The 16,306-nt window shown below is 38.6% G+C and overlaps 1 protein-coding gene across 3 annotated transcripts in view; it reads left to right on the plus strand.

Annotated features, from left to right (window-relative positions):
- Positions 1-16,184, plus strand: part of LOC117413638 (metabotropic glutamate receptor 2-like) — a 39,968-nt gene extending 23,784 nt beyond the window's left edge. For 2 of the 3 annotated variants that reach the window (XM_059000171.1, XM_034022867.3), the window contains exons 2-6: positions 350-968; positions 8,824-9,661; positions 11,182-12,245; positions 14,925-15,099; positions 16,035-16,184. In XM_059000171.1, the coding sequence (XP_058856154.1) occupies positions 480-968; positions 8,824-9,661; positions 11,182-12,245; positions 14,925-15,099; positions 16,035-16,108 (2,640 nt within the window). In that variant the 5' untranslated portion in view covers positions 350-479 and the 3' untranslated portion in view covers positions 16,109-16,184. Of the gene's footprint in view, positions 1-349; positions 969-8,823; positions 9,662-11,181; positions 12,246-14,924; positions 15,159-16,034 lie in introns of all 3 variants that reach the window. The other variant, XR_009308864.1, reaches the window with a different exon arrangement.
- Positions 16,185-16,306: the final 122 nt, after the last annotated feature.

Raw genomic sequence — 16,306 nt, forward strand, 5'->3', positions numbered from 1 at the left:
CGGTGTGCTAGACTGTCAGAGGCACAGTTCTTTTTAAATTGAGGCAAGGCTAGAAATCAGTCAACAGTCATGTAATAGCCCTGCATAAAATTTAAGAGAGCCAGATACTGTGGCTTTTATTATGCTGCTCCTATTTCTAAATCCTTTGCAAAAGTGTCAACCATACCATCACCTCGACCATGGACCACTGTCTCTATGAGGCATACTTATTCCAAAAGCATACAGTATTTGTGAATTTACCTTTCATCTAATGTAGTTGTTGAGAGATATTTCGCTCTTGATTATGTCCAACACACCATAAAAGGCATTTTTTAATGTTGTAACTTTCTCATTTTCTCCCATTCCCAAGGTAACATGATCTAATGATGTCCCCACTGATGCTGGCAGAGTCTTCCCTGTTGTTAAAAAACTTCCTTTAAACCCCAACAGCATTGAAACAAAAAAAAATAAATAAAAAAAGCTCTTAACTTGTGATCAACATGAAGAACACCAGGTACAGCACAAATGTGTCCAGCATTCTCCAGATACTGGTATTCCACATCCTTGTGCAAATCTCACTGCCGACATCCAGCTACAACACAGGCAGCAAGCGGGAGATCACCGTGGAAGGGGACTTGATGATCGGAGGACTGTTCCCCGTTCACGAGAAAGGCGAGGGGACAGAGGACTGCGGAAAAATTAACGAGCAACGAGGGATTCAGAGATTAGAGGCCATGCTCCTAGCTTTGGATGAGATCAACAAAGATGAGAAACTCCTGCCAGGCCTCAAGCTTGGAGCGCACATCCTCGACACCTGCTCCAAGGACACATATGCCCTGGAACAATCCCTGGAGTTTGTACGGGCTTCCATGACCAAAGTGGACGAGACAGAGTATATCTGTCCTGACGGATCCTATGCTATCCATGATGACTTTCCCTTGGCTATCTCGGGAGTCATTGGTGGATCTTACAGTGACGTCTCCATTCAGGTAATTATTACAGAGCTTTTTAATGTATTATTATTTATAACTAAATAGATCAGGCATGCACACTCTGAATGCTACTATGTAAATTATATTACATATAATTATGAAGAATATGATAATTGTGTCTTTCTAATGTTCACACAGGGTTTTAACTAATAGTTGATCAGTTTTTTTTAAACCATCTAATATCTAACAGAATGCCATATGGAACGTTTTGAGAGCGGGTTGTAATCATTTAAGGTAAGCAGCATGATCTGTGCTACAAAGTTACAGCTTTGAAGCTCATGACGATTACAATGTGGAAGATAATATGAAAGAATATCAAGTGACAGCAGAAACTGATGAAACTAGAAAGCATTTTGAAAATAAAAGCATGCTTCTAATTAAAAATACAGTTTTCTAATTGGTCCCATGTGGCTCATTATGTGGTTGTCTCCACATCAATTTGCAGCTAATCAAACACTTGAAATCCAGCTACTGTACCTAGCCTGTAAATGCCAGAACTTCAGAAACTTACTGACACTCACTATAAAACACACAGGGCATGGGTACAGATCATTATGCACTAATTTAAAACGTTTTTTTTTTTTCAAGCATAGATTAACACTTTTGGTACACATAACAAGAAAACTGGTACGGCACTTTTCTTGACATGAATTGTCTATATCTAGCCTTGAGTTTAAATAAGTGAGAATCAGGAGTCGTACAACCCTTTGAATAACAGTTATTGACCATTCTGTGAACCCATCGAGGCAAGTCTCCTTAGTTTCTGGTGCTAATGTGCCCCCAACTAAAGATTTTGAAAAAACAGTGACCCACTGAGGAACCAAACAGAGAATCTGCAATATATCAAGTAACTACAGTTAAAAATCAATCATATTTGTATCAGCAGGGAAGGTATGAAGGATTGTGGGTAAAAGCACTTTCTCAGTAAGGTAAAGGTTTCTTACCTTTTGTGTTCAGATGGTGTAACTGCACTGTTTTTTAATGTTCAATGTTTCGCTCAAAGGAAAAGTCAGAACTTGAGTGTTTAATCTTCTTTGGAGCACAGTTTTTTTCTCGTTTCAGTTTGATGTGTGGTTTTATTATCTTGTACCCACCGAGTGGCTTAGGGGTTAGCTTTGGGAGGTCATATCTTCCACTTAGATCTCAGGTGTACTCATCCAAGAAATACATCTTATGAGAATACCTTTAAAGCCAAGCTGTGTAGCTGTCCAAAAGCATATCACCTAGTAATGCCTAAGCTGTTAAAATGTACTTAAGCAGGATATAGGCCTTGTCCTGTAATACTAGCACTGGGTACTACTATTAACATCTTAATATTACTGCTTATGCACTGAATATTTGTCTTGGATACACTGAAGTTCTGGTCAAAAACATCGGTAACGCTTCATATTGCGTGGCATAAATTAATATTAAATAGATATGCAATTACATATTAAATTAATGTTAAATTAATATTTAATTGATATGCAATTGATATTAAATGTAGGTTCAATTATTCCTTGTTACTTTCCATTAAAATATAAATCAGATTAACTGTATTTTCAACTAAAAGTAAACGATGGGAAATAATTACACATTTTCAAGGGTAACAAAACGTAATATAAATGGATGTGATATGCAATTACATTTTCGATCGACATTTGGTTAACATTTAGCAAGAACCCAGCTATTATTAAATATTAATTTAACGGTAATTTAATATGCAATTGCATATCTATTTAATATTAATTTATGCCACACAATATAAAGCGTTACCAAAATATTTTACCTGTGTCTTGTCCCTTGCTAATTCCACAAAAAAAGTGGTCTTTTTTAATTACAAAGAAATAATATAAATCATTATTAACTCTTGTCTGGTTATTTAGTTGTAGCTAATGTATCCTGCTACCACACTACACATTCACTTCATGCACAACAGATATTAGGCGCCCAATCCAATTAGGAGAAGAAGGGGGTATAATTCCTTCTGCACAGAAAGTGGATTTATAGTGTGGTGGCAGGAAAAAAATGTCATCACCCAGGTCAAAGTGAAAATAAAGTGTGAAACACTTTTAAATGTGCAGCGTGGGCAAGTGCCTTTTGTGAAAATGCCATCTCTTTTCATTATTGTTTGAAGAAAGGCCCCCAGTGACCAGTGCCTTCTTAAGCTTCTTTGTACTTGTTCACACTGCAGCTTTATCTGGGATTAGTAAGGCTGGTGATATCAAGCACTTTTAATATTTATTACAGCAGGGTCAGTGGTGAAGCCAGAGGAGCACGTCAGTGAGGATAGAGCTTTTTCAGAAGACTACTTTCCACTGGTTTTTAATTGCCTATTAAAAAGACATTATTATTAAAAAGCTGTCAGTTATGCAAACAGCATTGCTTTTTTGGAACATGGTGTTTGACTGGTGTTTGACTGTTTAAGGATGGAAAACAATGGATCAGCAACAATAAAGTTGCACTTGCTAGTGTTTTGAAAGTCATTTTTCCTACCGTCTTTTTTTAACTTTTCCCTCATGTCCTCCAGTCTTTTTTGGTTTGAAATGTTTTGGAGATTTCATCATAAGATCCTTTTTTGTAATAAGTTGGATGCTGACCCCTTCATACTCTGAGGTGGGGATGAGTTATGATAAGGTTTACTGTAAATGAATGTGAGCATTTCTCTATAACAAAGATAGTTAGTTTCAATGCATTTAATCGCTCTGGCATGCATACACGATTTCTAGCCTTGCTATTTTAGTTACACGGTTCTTCAATAAAGCAATCAAGGTTTGGGGAAGACTTTACCTTTAACATTCTTTTGGCCACATGGTGTTATTGTTTTTATTTGAAAATATAAATTTAAACAATACATATTAGCCGTAATTGTATTTTTTTCTTATGGAGTGACTATTTAAAAATCATACTGAAAAACATTTCAAAGGACATGGTTTTCTTTTAGACGGATGTCAGGGGATGTTTCCTGCTTTAATCTTTGCACATCGTTTCAACATTTAAATGATTCAAAAACACAGTTTGTGTTACGTGAACCATGACATTCAGTCTGTGCTCTGTCTTTAAAAAATTTAAGTTTTGGGATCACAAGTGTAATACGTATTTTATAGACAAAAATCTTTGATATAAACTACAAAGCATTTCAGATCCAGAAAATCACACTTGTGTAATCATAAAAAAAAAAGAATGATTACATGCTTTCCTGATTTATTAATATTATGAACATTAACATTTTATACGTTTATGGTTTACCCTTATGATTTCAGCAATTCAATAATTAAGATTGACTGAAAACAAAAACAAAATTCTGTTATACATAATTGAACTAATACTAATAAAGAAAGGATTGGTCATACCCCCATCTCTGTTTTATATAATTCTTATGAAATGGTAAATTGGCACAGTCTAAAAACCAAGCACCAGGTATTTCATTAACAATATTGTGCTTTAATTATTCTGTTAAACTACATTTTAATTAAAACCTCACACCCAATTCAGCACTCTTCTATGCTCACAGTTTATGAATATGGTCTCATGAGGCTTGGTGACACATTCTATTAATACAGCAGACTTTCATTTCTGGAAGCTGGGTTTGAATGAGTTTAAAATCAGAGTTAAGAGTATGACCCACTCTGATCGTCATTTGGACTCTGGTGTCATTTACTACCACCTGTATAGAAAAGAGATTTAAATGTTCCTAGCAGTAGCTGGTTTCTTGGCATGCAGATTTCTACAATGTCGGCCAGTACATCCATTACAAAAGTTATGAATAGAGGCACAGAAATGGTTTAGGAGACTTGCACAAAGTGCGGTCTTGGTGCTCAGGAAACTTAATGGGGGTAAAGACCCTAGCTGCTGTTGTCTTGGGGTGCTCTAGTTTGCAATGAATAATCTTTTTCTGGGGTGGAGGGCGTTTTATAAATAAATGGGTCTATAATGATCTCTTAATGGTTTTTAGTAATAAATAATACCTCTGAGTTGGGAAGGCGCTTATCATCGTAATAATGTTGAACACAGACCCAAACAGCTAAGTCTCTAAAGTGTTTATACTTTTTTTTCGTACAATCCTTTATTTCTTCTTTGGTTGCACGGTGCAGACACTATATGCAAAAGCAGGGTTGGACCTGTCGCTCGAAACAGTAAGAGGTGTGGGAAAGACAGCTGTGTGTCATAGAGGTTCAGAATCCCTTTACTATGCAAATAGGGTTCGATGTGACTGAAAACGTCCACAGCAGTTTAGAAAAAAAAAGAGCGGAATGAATGAAGTCTTGTGGGGTTTGAGCACACTTCACAGGAAGTAGGAAGAGACTCTCTTGAGCACACTTCAAAAAGATGCTGCTTATTATGCAGTATTTAAACTCCTTCTGAACTTGTTATTATAAGCTGAAAGTTTTAGCACATTACGAACAGCATGGCGCTGTTACTAATTAATGAAGCAGAATGTCATTTTAAGGTGAACCACACTCATTAAAAAATAAATGATGCATTTAAATGCAGTTACAACATATGCAGAGATCTGCATAAGTACTGCCTACCCGTCAATAAGACGGTCCGCTTTCTTACAATTAGATTGATTTACACTGGTCTTTCATTGTCTCCATACTTTATATATATTTCCAGTGTATGATACAATACATTGCTCCTAAGACATTCTAAGGAATAAGCATTAGACCGATGCACATACTTAACCCACTGGGACCTACAGATGGACTTTTCATGTTAAAAAAAGCTCTGTCCCCATAGAGTTGGCATCAAAACAATGACAATGCTCAAATAATTATAATTAGGGGTGTGCAAGATCCCGAGTCTAACCATACTGAAGATTTGCAAAGTATTTGAACTTAAATAAATGTGAAAGTCAGAGATTGAGGAATTTAATATGGAAAGTGCACCTCAAAAAAAAAAAAAAGGCTTTTTACTGGAATAATAAGTCATATAACATAGCCATACCATTTTACAGCAGTATCTTAATACAAGTAGGGAAAGGACCCTTTTGATATAGGTTTATCTCCTAAAGCACTGTTTCACAGACAGCTTTTAGACGGTAACTTTGGAGTGAGGGTATCCATTAAAGACTAGAACTGAAATATTAATTTAAAAAAGAACTGAGGAAACATACATTGCTGCTGTGATGTATGTAGAAAGCAGAAACCCTGTAGAGATACTGGCTTATAAAAGGGCTTTCCCTTGCCCCACGTTTATTTTCCATTTACAGTCGCCAGTCCGAGGCTTTATGATCTCTAATGTTACAAATTGTACTGTACTGTAAATATATGCTATAAAACTGGGAGAAAAACACACACCCTACTCGTAACTATCTCACAAATAATATTTGTAATGTTTATAACATTTCTCTTCTTTATTGTAATAAAATCAAATAAAAAATAGAAGCATGTGAAAATAGAAATATGCTCCTTTAATTTATATACACTGCTATTTGCATTATTAAACTACTAGGTTTTACTGTATTGAAGCAGTTTAGTATGAGAAGGGCTTTAGTATTGTGGGCTTCACATGTTTTCACATCACATCACATTACAAATTCAGTGAGAATTGTAATTTATTTCTGGTAAAACATACATTTTCTCCCCCTTCAAAATGCCTTCATTTGCCTAATTAGATATTGAGTGTCACCATGAAAGGTGTTGCATGACTGCAGCGTTCGCCATGTAGAATTTCAATATCTCACTGACCTGTCTGTTTCCTATCTGATTCATTATGACTCATTTTTTAATAACAGGTCACACTACTGACACCCAAAGACAGCGTCATACTGAGATCTAAATGTGTAGATCTGTTAATTGGAAGAAAACATGTTCTGCTTCAGGACAAATAATATGAAACTAAATTAAAATATCACTTGTCTTTAAAATGGCATGCTGTTTGAGGTCAAAGATTGTCTCTTGGTGAGAAATGAAAAGGAGAGGACGCATTAAAACAAACGGAGATGCATGCATGGAAATCTATGAGATCTATTTCGGCATGGTCAGCCACAGGTACTAACCACTGTAGGGTGTTTATAGCCCTACTGCCAATTTCCATTTGTGACACTCTTATTTCTTCAAAGTGAAGATTATTTTACCCTTATTTTGGTTTTTTTTTACCCAATTTAGAATAGCTGATTACTATATGTTATCAGGAAAATTAAAAGTCAGTGGGCATCCTCCAATCCCACAACCAAGCCAATTGCCTTTTTACCCCCAGGAGCTCAAGAGCGGATTTTGACTGGATGACAAAGACCATCCCTTCAGGGGTCCACTTGAGCTCATTGGGAGCTTGTGGAGGTTGTGATTTAGCATTGATTTCATGAATGTTTTATTAATCTAGAATTCTTAATTAGAAGTCTTTTTGATGTAGATTGACAAAGGATCAGGTTGTAAATCTGTAGCTCAATAGCATATTTAGCCTGGAGGGTCATCACGGCAATCATATAAATGAACTGTTGTGAAAATTGTTGCTAAAGGGATAAGACAACATGTGGGGTTTTGCAACTGACTGCTGCTTTTGGCACCGCGGCTAATTACACAAAGGTAGCTGCTTGTAAAACAAGGAACGAAATCAATAGATTTTGTTGTGGTCAAAGCTGATTGTACTGACAGACGTTGATGACTTTATGGAGATTACACTGTACGTACAACAAAGGGTAGGCAGTCACTGTAATCTACTTTTTCCATTTGGGTCGTGCTTAATTGACTTTCTATGTCCAGAGAAAAGAGTGTTTTAAGAGCTACCAAGTGCACCTGCGCTGAATTCTGTTCTCTACACATTTCTTGTATTCTGTACAAGGCCCTTTCAGTTTTTACTGATTTTTAGCTATTTTTTCATAATGCTATAGTACTGATAGCTGTCAACTTCACATGATCTTTCACACAGCAAATAAAAGTAGATACTGTAAGCTGCTTTGTGTCTTCCACCCAATATATATATATATATTTTTTAATTTAGTAGTCGCCAATTGATTTTACCCTGTTTTTCTCCCATGTCCTCCAAAACGTGTGCCGTCAGCCGACCGCTTCTTTTCACTCTGCAGGCCCGCCATGCAGCCAACCCAGAGCTACAGTGTCGGAGGACAACGCAGCTCTGGGCAGCTTACAAGCAAGACTGCAGACGCCTGGCCAGTCTACAGGGGTTGCTGGTGCGCGGTGAACCGAGGACACCCTGGCCAACCTAAGCCCTCCCCTCCAGGCAGTTCCCGGCCAATTGTGCGCCACCCCCTGGGAACTGCCACCCAAGGTCGGCAGTGGAATAGCCTGGATCCGAACTGGCGACCTCAAGGCTATAGGGTGCGCCCCTCCACCCACTATTAACCCTTTTTTTGTTGGGAAGACTGGTAAATTAATTATTTGCACTGATTTGTCACATGTTCTTAAGTAATCATTGCTGCAAGACAATTACAAAAATGTTAGATTGGTCTGACCACTTCACACATTTTTTTTTTATGATTGCTGCACTTGTTATACAGATGAGGTGTTGATTTCCTAAGCACTTTCATCTTTTTGTGATGTAGAATTGCCAAAATGTTTTGCTCCTCTGGTTTATCCTGTTTTTCTATAATTTTATATATTAAAAAATATATATTTTTTCTTTTAATTATGTGTTTTTTCCTTTATTCTTTTTATTTAAGAATAATTCAACCATGTGAGGTACAAGGTAAGATATTTATAAAGAATATATGGAAAGTAAACAAACTAGACAAATATTTTAATATGAATGTTCCAAATTATTACTGCATTAATTGTTCAGTATTAAAAGCAACAACATTCCTTTTAATCAAAACCAGTCATAGTATCTATAGCGTTAATCTCAAGTGGAGACCCCTTTCCAAATAGTAACATGACTTCCATCTCTCTCTTTCTTTCTGTCATTGTTGGGTCAGGTGGCAAACCTTTTGAGACTCTTTCAAATCCCCCAGATCAGCTACGCTTCCACCAGTGCCAAGCTGAGCGACAAGACCCGCTATGACTACTTTGCCCGCACTGTGCCGCCGGACTTCTACCAGGCCAAAGCAATGGCAGAGATCTTGCGTTTCTACAACTGGACCTATGTGTCCACTGTGGCTTCAGAGGGGGACTATGGCGAAACTGGCATTGAGGCCTTTGAGCAGGAGGCCCGGGCACGCCAGATCTGTATCGCCACTTCTGCCAAAGTGGGTCGCTCCATGAACCGGAAGAGCTATGAGACGGTCATCAAATCCCTGCAGCAGAAGCCCAACGCCCGGGTGGTTATCCTTTTCACCCGCAGCGAGGATGCCAGGGAGCTACTAGCAGCTGCCATGCTCATGAACGTGTCCTTCATTTGGGTGGCAAGCGATGGCTGGGGGGCGCAGGAGAGTGTGGTGAGGGGTAGCGAGCTAGTGGCAGACCGGGCCTTTACTATCGAGCTGGCTTCGTATCCCATCAAGAATTTTGCTGACTACTTTACCAGGCTGGATCCCTACAACAATACCCGCAATCCCTGGTTCAGGGAGTTCTGGGAGCACCGCTTTCAGTGCAGCCTGCAGGATCTGGCTTGCGGCCAGCGCTCACTCATGGACGGCAAGTTCGAACAGGAGTCCAAGATCATGTTTGTGGTCAACGCCATTTACGCCATGGCTCACGCTCTGCACAACATGCGCCAAGCCCTCTGCCCCAACTCCACCAAGATCTGCGATGCCATGAAGCCCATAAATGGGAAGAGGTTTTACAAGGAATTCATTCTGAAAACAAAATTTGATGGTAAGTTGTGGGCTACAGAATACGACAGTATCCTTGAAGTAAATATAGCTTTTTCCAATAACGTATTAGATCTATAATACCAGGCTTTTATATTATCCACAATCTCTGTTAAGCAATCCCAGATAAAGGGTTTATATATCTAGACTCTTAGAGAGCCTTATTGTAAGAATGGAGCCATATTAGACAAAGTCAGTGGTTGTTCCAGGTATTAGTACAGTAAATGCTCAGATCTTTTCAATCCCGACCAACGCTGTGTGGTTTAAGGGCTGAGAAAAAGGGATATTCTGTTTGAGCCTTCAATGGAAGCTTTGACAAAACAATCCCAAGACATAGTTTCAATAGCAGGAGGATATCTCGACTGACTAACAGGAGAAAATCCTAAAACTCTTTGCTTTAAGTCATTTCCGCAGTGAGAACATTTTAAGGCACTACAGAAGGGACACAGATTAGTTTCAGCCTATTTCTGAAGATAGATAATCCTGTGTGCTGAGAGGGGCTACTCTAGTGAAGGATTGTCGGGCAGAGACGTGCAATAATTGACTATTGTGGCTTATATTGCTTCCCCTTTAAAGTTATTAACTTTGATTCCAATTGGATTTTTTTTTTACTTTGTCCTAAGCACCACCTCATAACACAAAACTGTAATTGCTTTATCCCTTAAGTCAAAGATTAATTCTGCACACCCAAGGTGCACTCATTTATAGCCCAAAGAGCAAGCAATAGTCTACATTTTTAAACAGTTCTGTGTGTTGCTCAAAATTAAAGTAAGAATTTATTTTAATCATGTACTTTTCCTGTGTTCTCCTGTGGGAGTAGCCTGGTAAAGTTATGTGTGAGTTGTCAAATGGTAATGAAACCGGCCATTATTCTGAAATGAATACCCAGAGATGTAAATATTTCAAATGAAAACAAGAGATCAAATGTAGCCATTTTGTTCCAGAGCTACTGTTGGAGTTAAAGGAGGAAACAAAACCTCACAAGGTAGCATATATTACTGAACTTGCATTTTCAGCTACGCAAAACAATAGCAATCCATCAGGCAATCCACAACACACTGTAGTCATATTGTGTTGTATTACAGTACAGTATGAACTGTAGAAGGTTTGGGATGCTAAACTAACTTAAAGTATGCCATGTTTTCTATAAAGCAGCACCTGTTCATTGCTGTAGTAATATATTGTTATTTTAAATGAAAATCACAGTGCAATTGGGATTCCATTCCACCATCAGTACAATGCTCTAATAGTATGCTTTGCATGTTAATGTCAAATTTATGTTAAATAGAAACACATTTCAGTGCTTAACTCTTTCTCTCTTAAAAGCTGTTTTCGTGCAGAGTCCCCTGATTATGGCATAATTACATGATTCCAGACACCAGGAAATCATGCAGGCAATTCCCTCAATACTGCCCTAAATCCCCCTTGCTTTGACATCTGCCAGAATGTGCTGTGAGTATGAGTGTGTCTCACTTCTTTAAGAAAAAGCTATTGCTTAAATGACTCCCCTTTTGTGTTTTCTAGCTCCATTCCGTCCAGCAGACACTGAAAACATTGTACTCTTTGACGCCTTTGGCGACAGTATCGGCCGCTACAACATCTTCAACTTCCACAAAGTGGACGGCAGGTATGTCTACGAAAAAGTAGGCTACTGGGCACAAGGCCTGACCCTGAACACCAGCCACATTCCCTGGGCCAGCCACACAACCCCCACCTCTCAGTGCAGTGACCCCTGCAAGAAGAATGAAGTGAAAAGCATGCAGCCAGGCGATGTCTGCTGCTGGCTCTGCATCCCTTGCCAACCCTACCAGTTCCTGGTGGATGAGTTTACCTGTATGGACTGTGGCTTTGGTCGCTGGCCAACGGAAAACCTCACTAGCTGTTACAACCTACCTGAAGAGTACATTCACTTTGAAGATGCTTGGGCTATTGGCCCTGTGGCCATCTCCTGCCTGGGCTTCATATGCACCCTCTTTGTGATCGCTGTCTTCCTGAAAAACAATGACACCCCCGTCGTGAAGGCCTCGGGAAGGGAGCTTTGCTATATCCTGCTGTTGGGTGTCATGATGTGCTACAGCATGACCTTCATCTTCATCGCCAAGCCTTCATCTGTCGTCTGCACCCTCCGTCGTTTAGGCTTGGGCACTTCCTTTGCCGTGTGCTACTCAGCCCTACTTACCAAGACCAACCGGATCGCCAGAATCTTCAATGGCGTCAAAGATGGAGCACAGCGGCCCAGGTTTATCAGCCCCGCCTCCCAGGTAGTTATCTGCATGGCGCTCATCTCCTGCCAGCTCATCGTGGTCATTGTGTGGCTGCTCGTGGAGACGCCTGGCGTCCGCAAGGAGGTGGCTCCAGACAAGCGAGACGTGGTGACCCTGAAGTGCAACAACAAGGACACCAGCATGCTCATGTCCCTGACCTACAACATGATCCTCATCATTCTATGCACCGTCTATGCCTTCAAGACCAGGAAGTGCCCTGAAAACTTCAATGAGGCAAAGTTCATTGGCTTCACCATGTACACCACCTGCATCATCTGGCTGGCTTTCCAACCTATTTTCTATGTCACTTCAAGTGATTACAGGGTAAGTGAATGCAGAAAGCCATCATAATCTGATATTATGACCTTATATAGTGTATATAGTGCCTGTGTATTTATTTTTTATAATACATGGTTATAGAATAAAAAAGCAAATTGCGCAAATGATACATTTTTGTTTTTGAAAAGCTAATTGCAGAGAATATCTGAGATCAGATGCTCAATGCTTTTTACTATTTTTTATGAAAGGAAAAAACACCAATTACAATTAAAAAATGTATATTAAACAATTCAAGGCTACTTACTTTACAGGGTGTGTACTTACTATCTGAGAAAAAACATAATAGCTGGATGTTAGCATAGCTGGATGTTAAGCCTTATTTTTTTTTTCTTCATAGAAACAGTTTGCAAGGTCAGTTCAAGATTGAACTTGTGATTCGCTAGGGTGTTGTCATAAATGAAGGATTAGAAATTTTGAGACAAACCCCAAGGGTCAAGATTGCAGCTTGCAATCAGTTGCAGTTTTCAGCTCATCTTAGTCAAAGGTTTCCTTGTAAGACTAAGTGAAAAGTCAAAACACAGTAGAAATTTGCCCCAGCAAAGATGAAATTTGAACCTAGCCTAGAGACTCACAAACCACAAGGGACAGGGCTTAGGCAGAGGTTGACTATTATCAGGGAAGGGGAAGCTCAAATGACGGAGTACACTATTGCACAGCCCCTCCAGGTTAATAAAAATGTTTTTTTAATGCTAATTTAAATTATAAATACAATTATGTCTATGTTTTTACTGGATGCAGTTGTACAGTGGGACGCCTAATAACTATACTAATTGGGACCGACCGTCTTGCGTTTGTGAAAACATGTTACCCTCTCAAATACGGCCGGCATTCAACTAAAGTCCCTATATATATATATATATATATATATATATATATATATATATATTGTGAGACAGCAGGGAGGGGGTTAAAACCTCTCTGCAGGAAAAACATGTGCGGAAGGCACACTTTTGTGTTGTTTAATTGTTTTATTGATTGATCATTACCTGCACCTGGCTACTATTGAAAATTGGAGCCAGGTGCAGGGTTTATAAGGAGAACAGTCAGTCTGCTCTAGGCTGCTGAGTAGAAGGAGGCAGGAGAGGTGCTCTGTCTCCGAGTAGCCAGAGAAGAAGTAAGTGCGGTGTGACACCAGTGTGTTTTTGTAAGGACGGGAAAACAGCTTAGCTGTCCCGTATTAGGAAGGGTGTTCCTGGAAGTTGAGTTAGTGCTCCAAGAGGAGCTAGGTGTTGTTTTGTGTTTGTTTCATTTTGTTTATTAAAAATAGCGCACTAGCGCTTAAAACTCCATTTCATTGTTCTGGGTCGTATTTTTAAAGGGGCACGAACCCGAGTAAGTTGTGCTTTGTCACAATATATATATATATATTGTTTAGCTCCTTGTTGCAAAAGCACTCAGGCAATCAATTTGGTGGATTAAAAACATGAAAAGAAAAAAATAATTTAAGTTTCCTTAGTTGAATTTAAGTCGTCCAGTTATGAAAGCCACTGTATCAGTAGTGAAAACAGACAAATCATGTTGAAAAAAACAAGGGGTTCTTTTCTGGTTTCTCCTCTAGATTCTTATTTAACGCAGAGGGCTGCTTGTCTTTTGTTCTAAACCAGCATTTTCTTGTTTTATATATATAGGCCATTATCCCTCTCCAGCTTTATTCAGTTAGATATTTATTTATTTTTTATACTGAGACAATCTTATTTATATGAACCATGTAGTTTTCAATGGGGTTGGAGGTCTACATATGGAACATGTTTATACAGCTGCTGTTTTGTTCTTGTTTTATGTGCTCCTAAGCTACATTTTTGTACTCCATTGGAGTTCCAGCTATGTGGTCTGTTTGTATAACAATTATGGCTTCACTTTGGGAACCAATGTCATGTTCTGATCCAGTTGGGATGTGAGGTTATATGAGCGTTCTGTTTTTAACCAAGACACCCCAGAGATAAAGCTTTGCATAGCAGAGGGTATTTTCTTTAGCATTCTGTAATGGGTATTGATGGAGAAATTCAACAAACACGACACCACTACAGGTTTTAAATACTGTTCAGGATTTAAAACCAGCCATGGCATTTTGTGACACCTCCAGAGATAGATGAGAATTTGGTTTTAATTTGATCTTCTTGAATTACTTGCTGAAGGGTTGATTAAGGGTCTTAGTTGAGCCAGCACAGTAGAGTCTCAGCAAACTAATAAACCTGTCAGTGATCACTTGTACTGTAGTATAACATTATCACAGTGTGCCTCGATTGCCTTTGTCAGTGTTTATTCATACTGATGATGGACATTTTGGTGCTATTGTGTTTTGTTTAATGTTTACTACTAGTTATTACGGATTGTCTAGTTAATATTATTGGGGTCCCGATGTGTTGTACTTGCTGAGGACTATAGGGTCTCATTCAAAATGTTGACCCTTATTCTCTGATTGTCTGTGTGTCAACCTCATCATGATGAACACGATAACTGCCTTGAATTGTCCCCCACTTCAAATATTGATTTAAAACTATCAAATTATTAGCTAACTGGATGCAAGGTGTTTTACTGTTTGAAAGGGTTAACCCTGTGAAGAGGGTTGATAAATGGCAGTAGGTGTCACATAGAACTACAGGCCTTCTTTATCTCCACCTGATTTTAATACATTCTTTTCTTTTCCTTTCCCTCTCCCTGCAGGTTCAGACCACCACTATGTGTATCTCGGTCAGTCTGAGCGGTACGGTGGTTTTGGGGTGCATGTTTGTTCCGAAGACGCATATCATCCTGTTTCAGCCCCAGAAGAATGTTGCAAGTCATCGCGTGGCAGTAAACCGATTTAGTGTAACCGGCCCAGGCTCCAGCTATTCTCACGGTTAGCCAAGAATGTGCATCTTTATTCCCTGAGCAAAGGAAAAACAAACAATTTCACTGGTACTTCCAAACTGGCTAAATTTATCCTGAGTTAAAAAAAACAATGATTAATGACTAATAAATGGATCCCATCATTTCTTTAAATTAGTTCAGGTACTGAGGAGATTATAAAGCAATTGAACTGTGTGATGATGCCTGTGTTTTTAATAAGATTGTATTTAAGCGATTACCATGTATATGTCTAAAAACGACTTTGTGAGCTAATACATTCTGAGCCAACACAAATGATAACTATCCATTATTTTAATTGCATAGTACAGCAGCAGGTGCCTTCGTTAACTTAACCAAAGGCAGCAAAGCTACCGTATTAAAAGTAATGTCATGTCTTGATTGATATTTGACCTTTCTATTTCAAGACAAATGCTCCCCTCTCACCATTATAGGTGTCTTTAAATTGCAATCATTCACTCTTAATTCATTCAGTGTTGGCAGGTAATTTTCTTCAAATTCCATTTTTGTGAAACAGTGGTATAATTAAGTTCATCACTCATCTTTGTTTTGCTCAGTTGTCCGACGGAACCCAAGTGACGTGAAAAGATTTCTAAATATCAAAACCTAGAACAGTATTTCTTACACAGGTGTTTGTACTCGCACTGCTGAAGTTAGTTGCCTTTGCTCCTAGGTATCTGTTAAGCTTGTACAAGATTAGTTCCCAAGACTCACTCACATATTTCATGTCAAAATGGGATGGATGACTGCCTTTAAGCTACAACTGGTAAAACGAAAAAGTCTTACACATTTTTTATTCTGCGTGTTGAAAATAACTATACATTTGTTTGTATATATGGATAATTAGGCCCATTGAATGAAAAAAGCTACATATCCCAAGTTTGGGTCAGAATCAAGTAACGCAGTTTTGTTTTTCTTTGTTTTTAGCTTCAGCCTCCAACTTTGTGCCGACAGTCTGCAATGGTCGAGAGGTGGTAGACTCAACAACCTCATCCTTGTGAAAACTATTAGAGACTTGCCCTGTCCAAAAAACATAAAACAAACTAGTAAAAAAAAAAAAAAAAAGGATATTGAAAAGTTTCTGTGTGGGCTGCCATTTGCATAGGTCTGACCCATCTCGATTATTCTAGAATGTGATGTATATGCAATATCCCTAATAGTTTTTTTTTTTATTCGTATAACATTAAAAAAAGTAATTA

This window comes from Acipenser ruthenus, chromosome 25 (genome assembly GCF_902713425.1).
Source record: "Acipenser ruthenus chromosome 25, fAciRut3.2 maternal haplotype, whole genome shotgun sequence".
In the NCBI taxonomy this organism is placed as follows: domain Eukaryota; kingdom Metazoa; phylum Chordata; class Actinopteri; order Acipenseriformes; family Acipenseridae; genus Acipenser; species Acipenser ruthenus.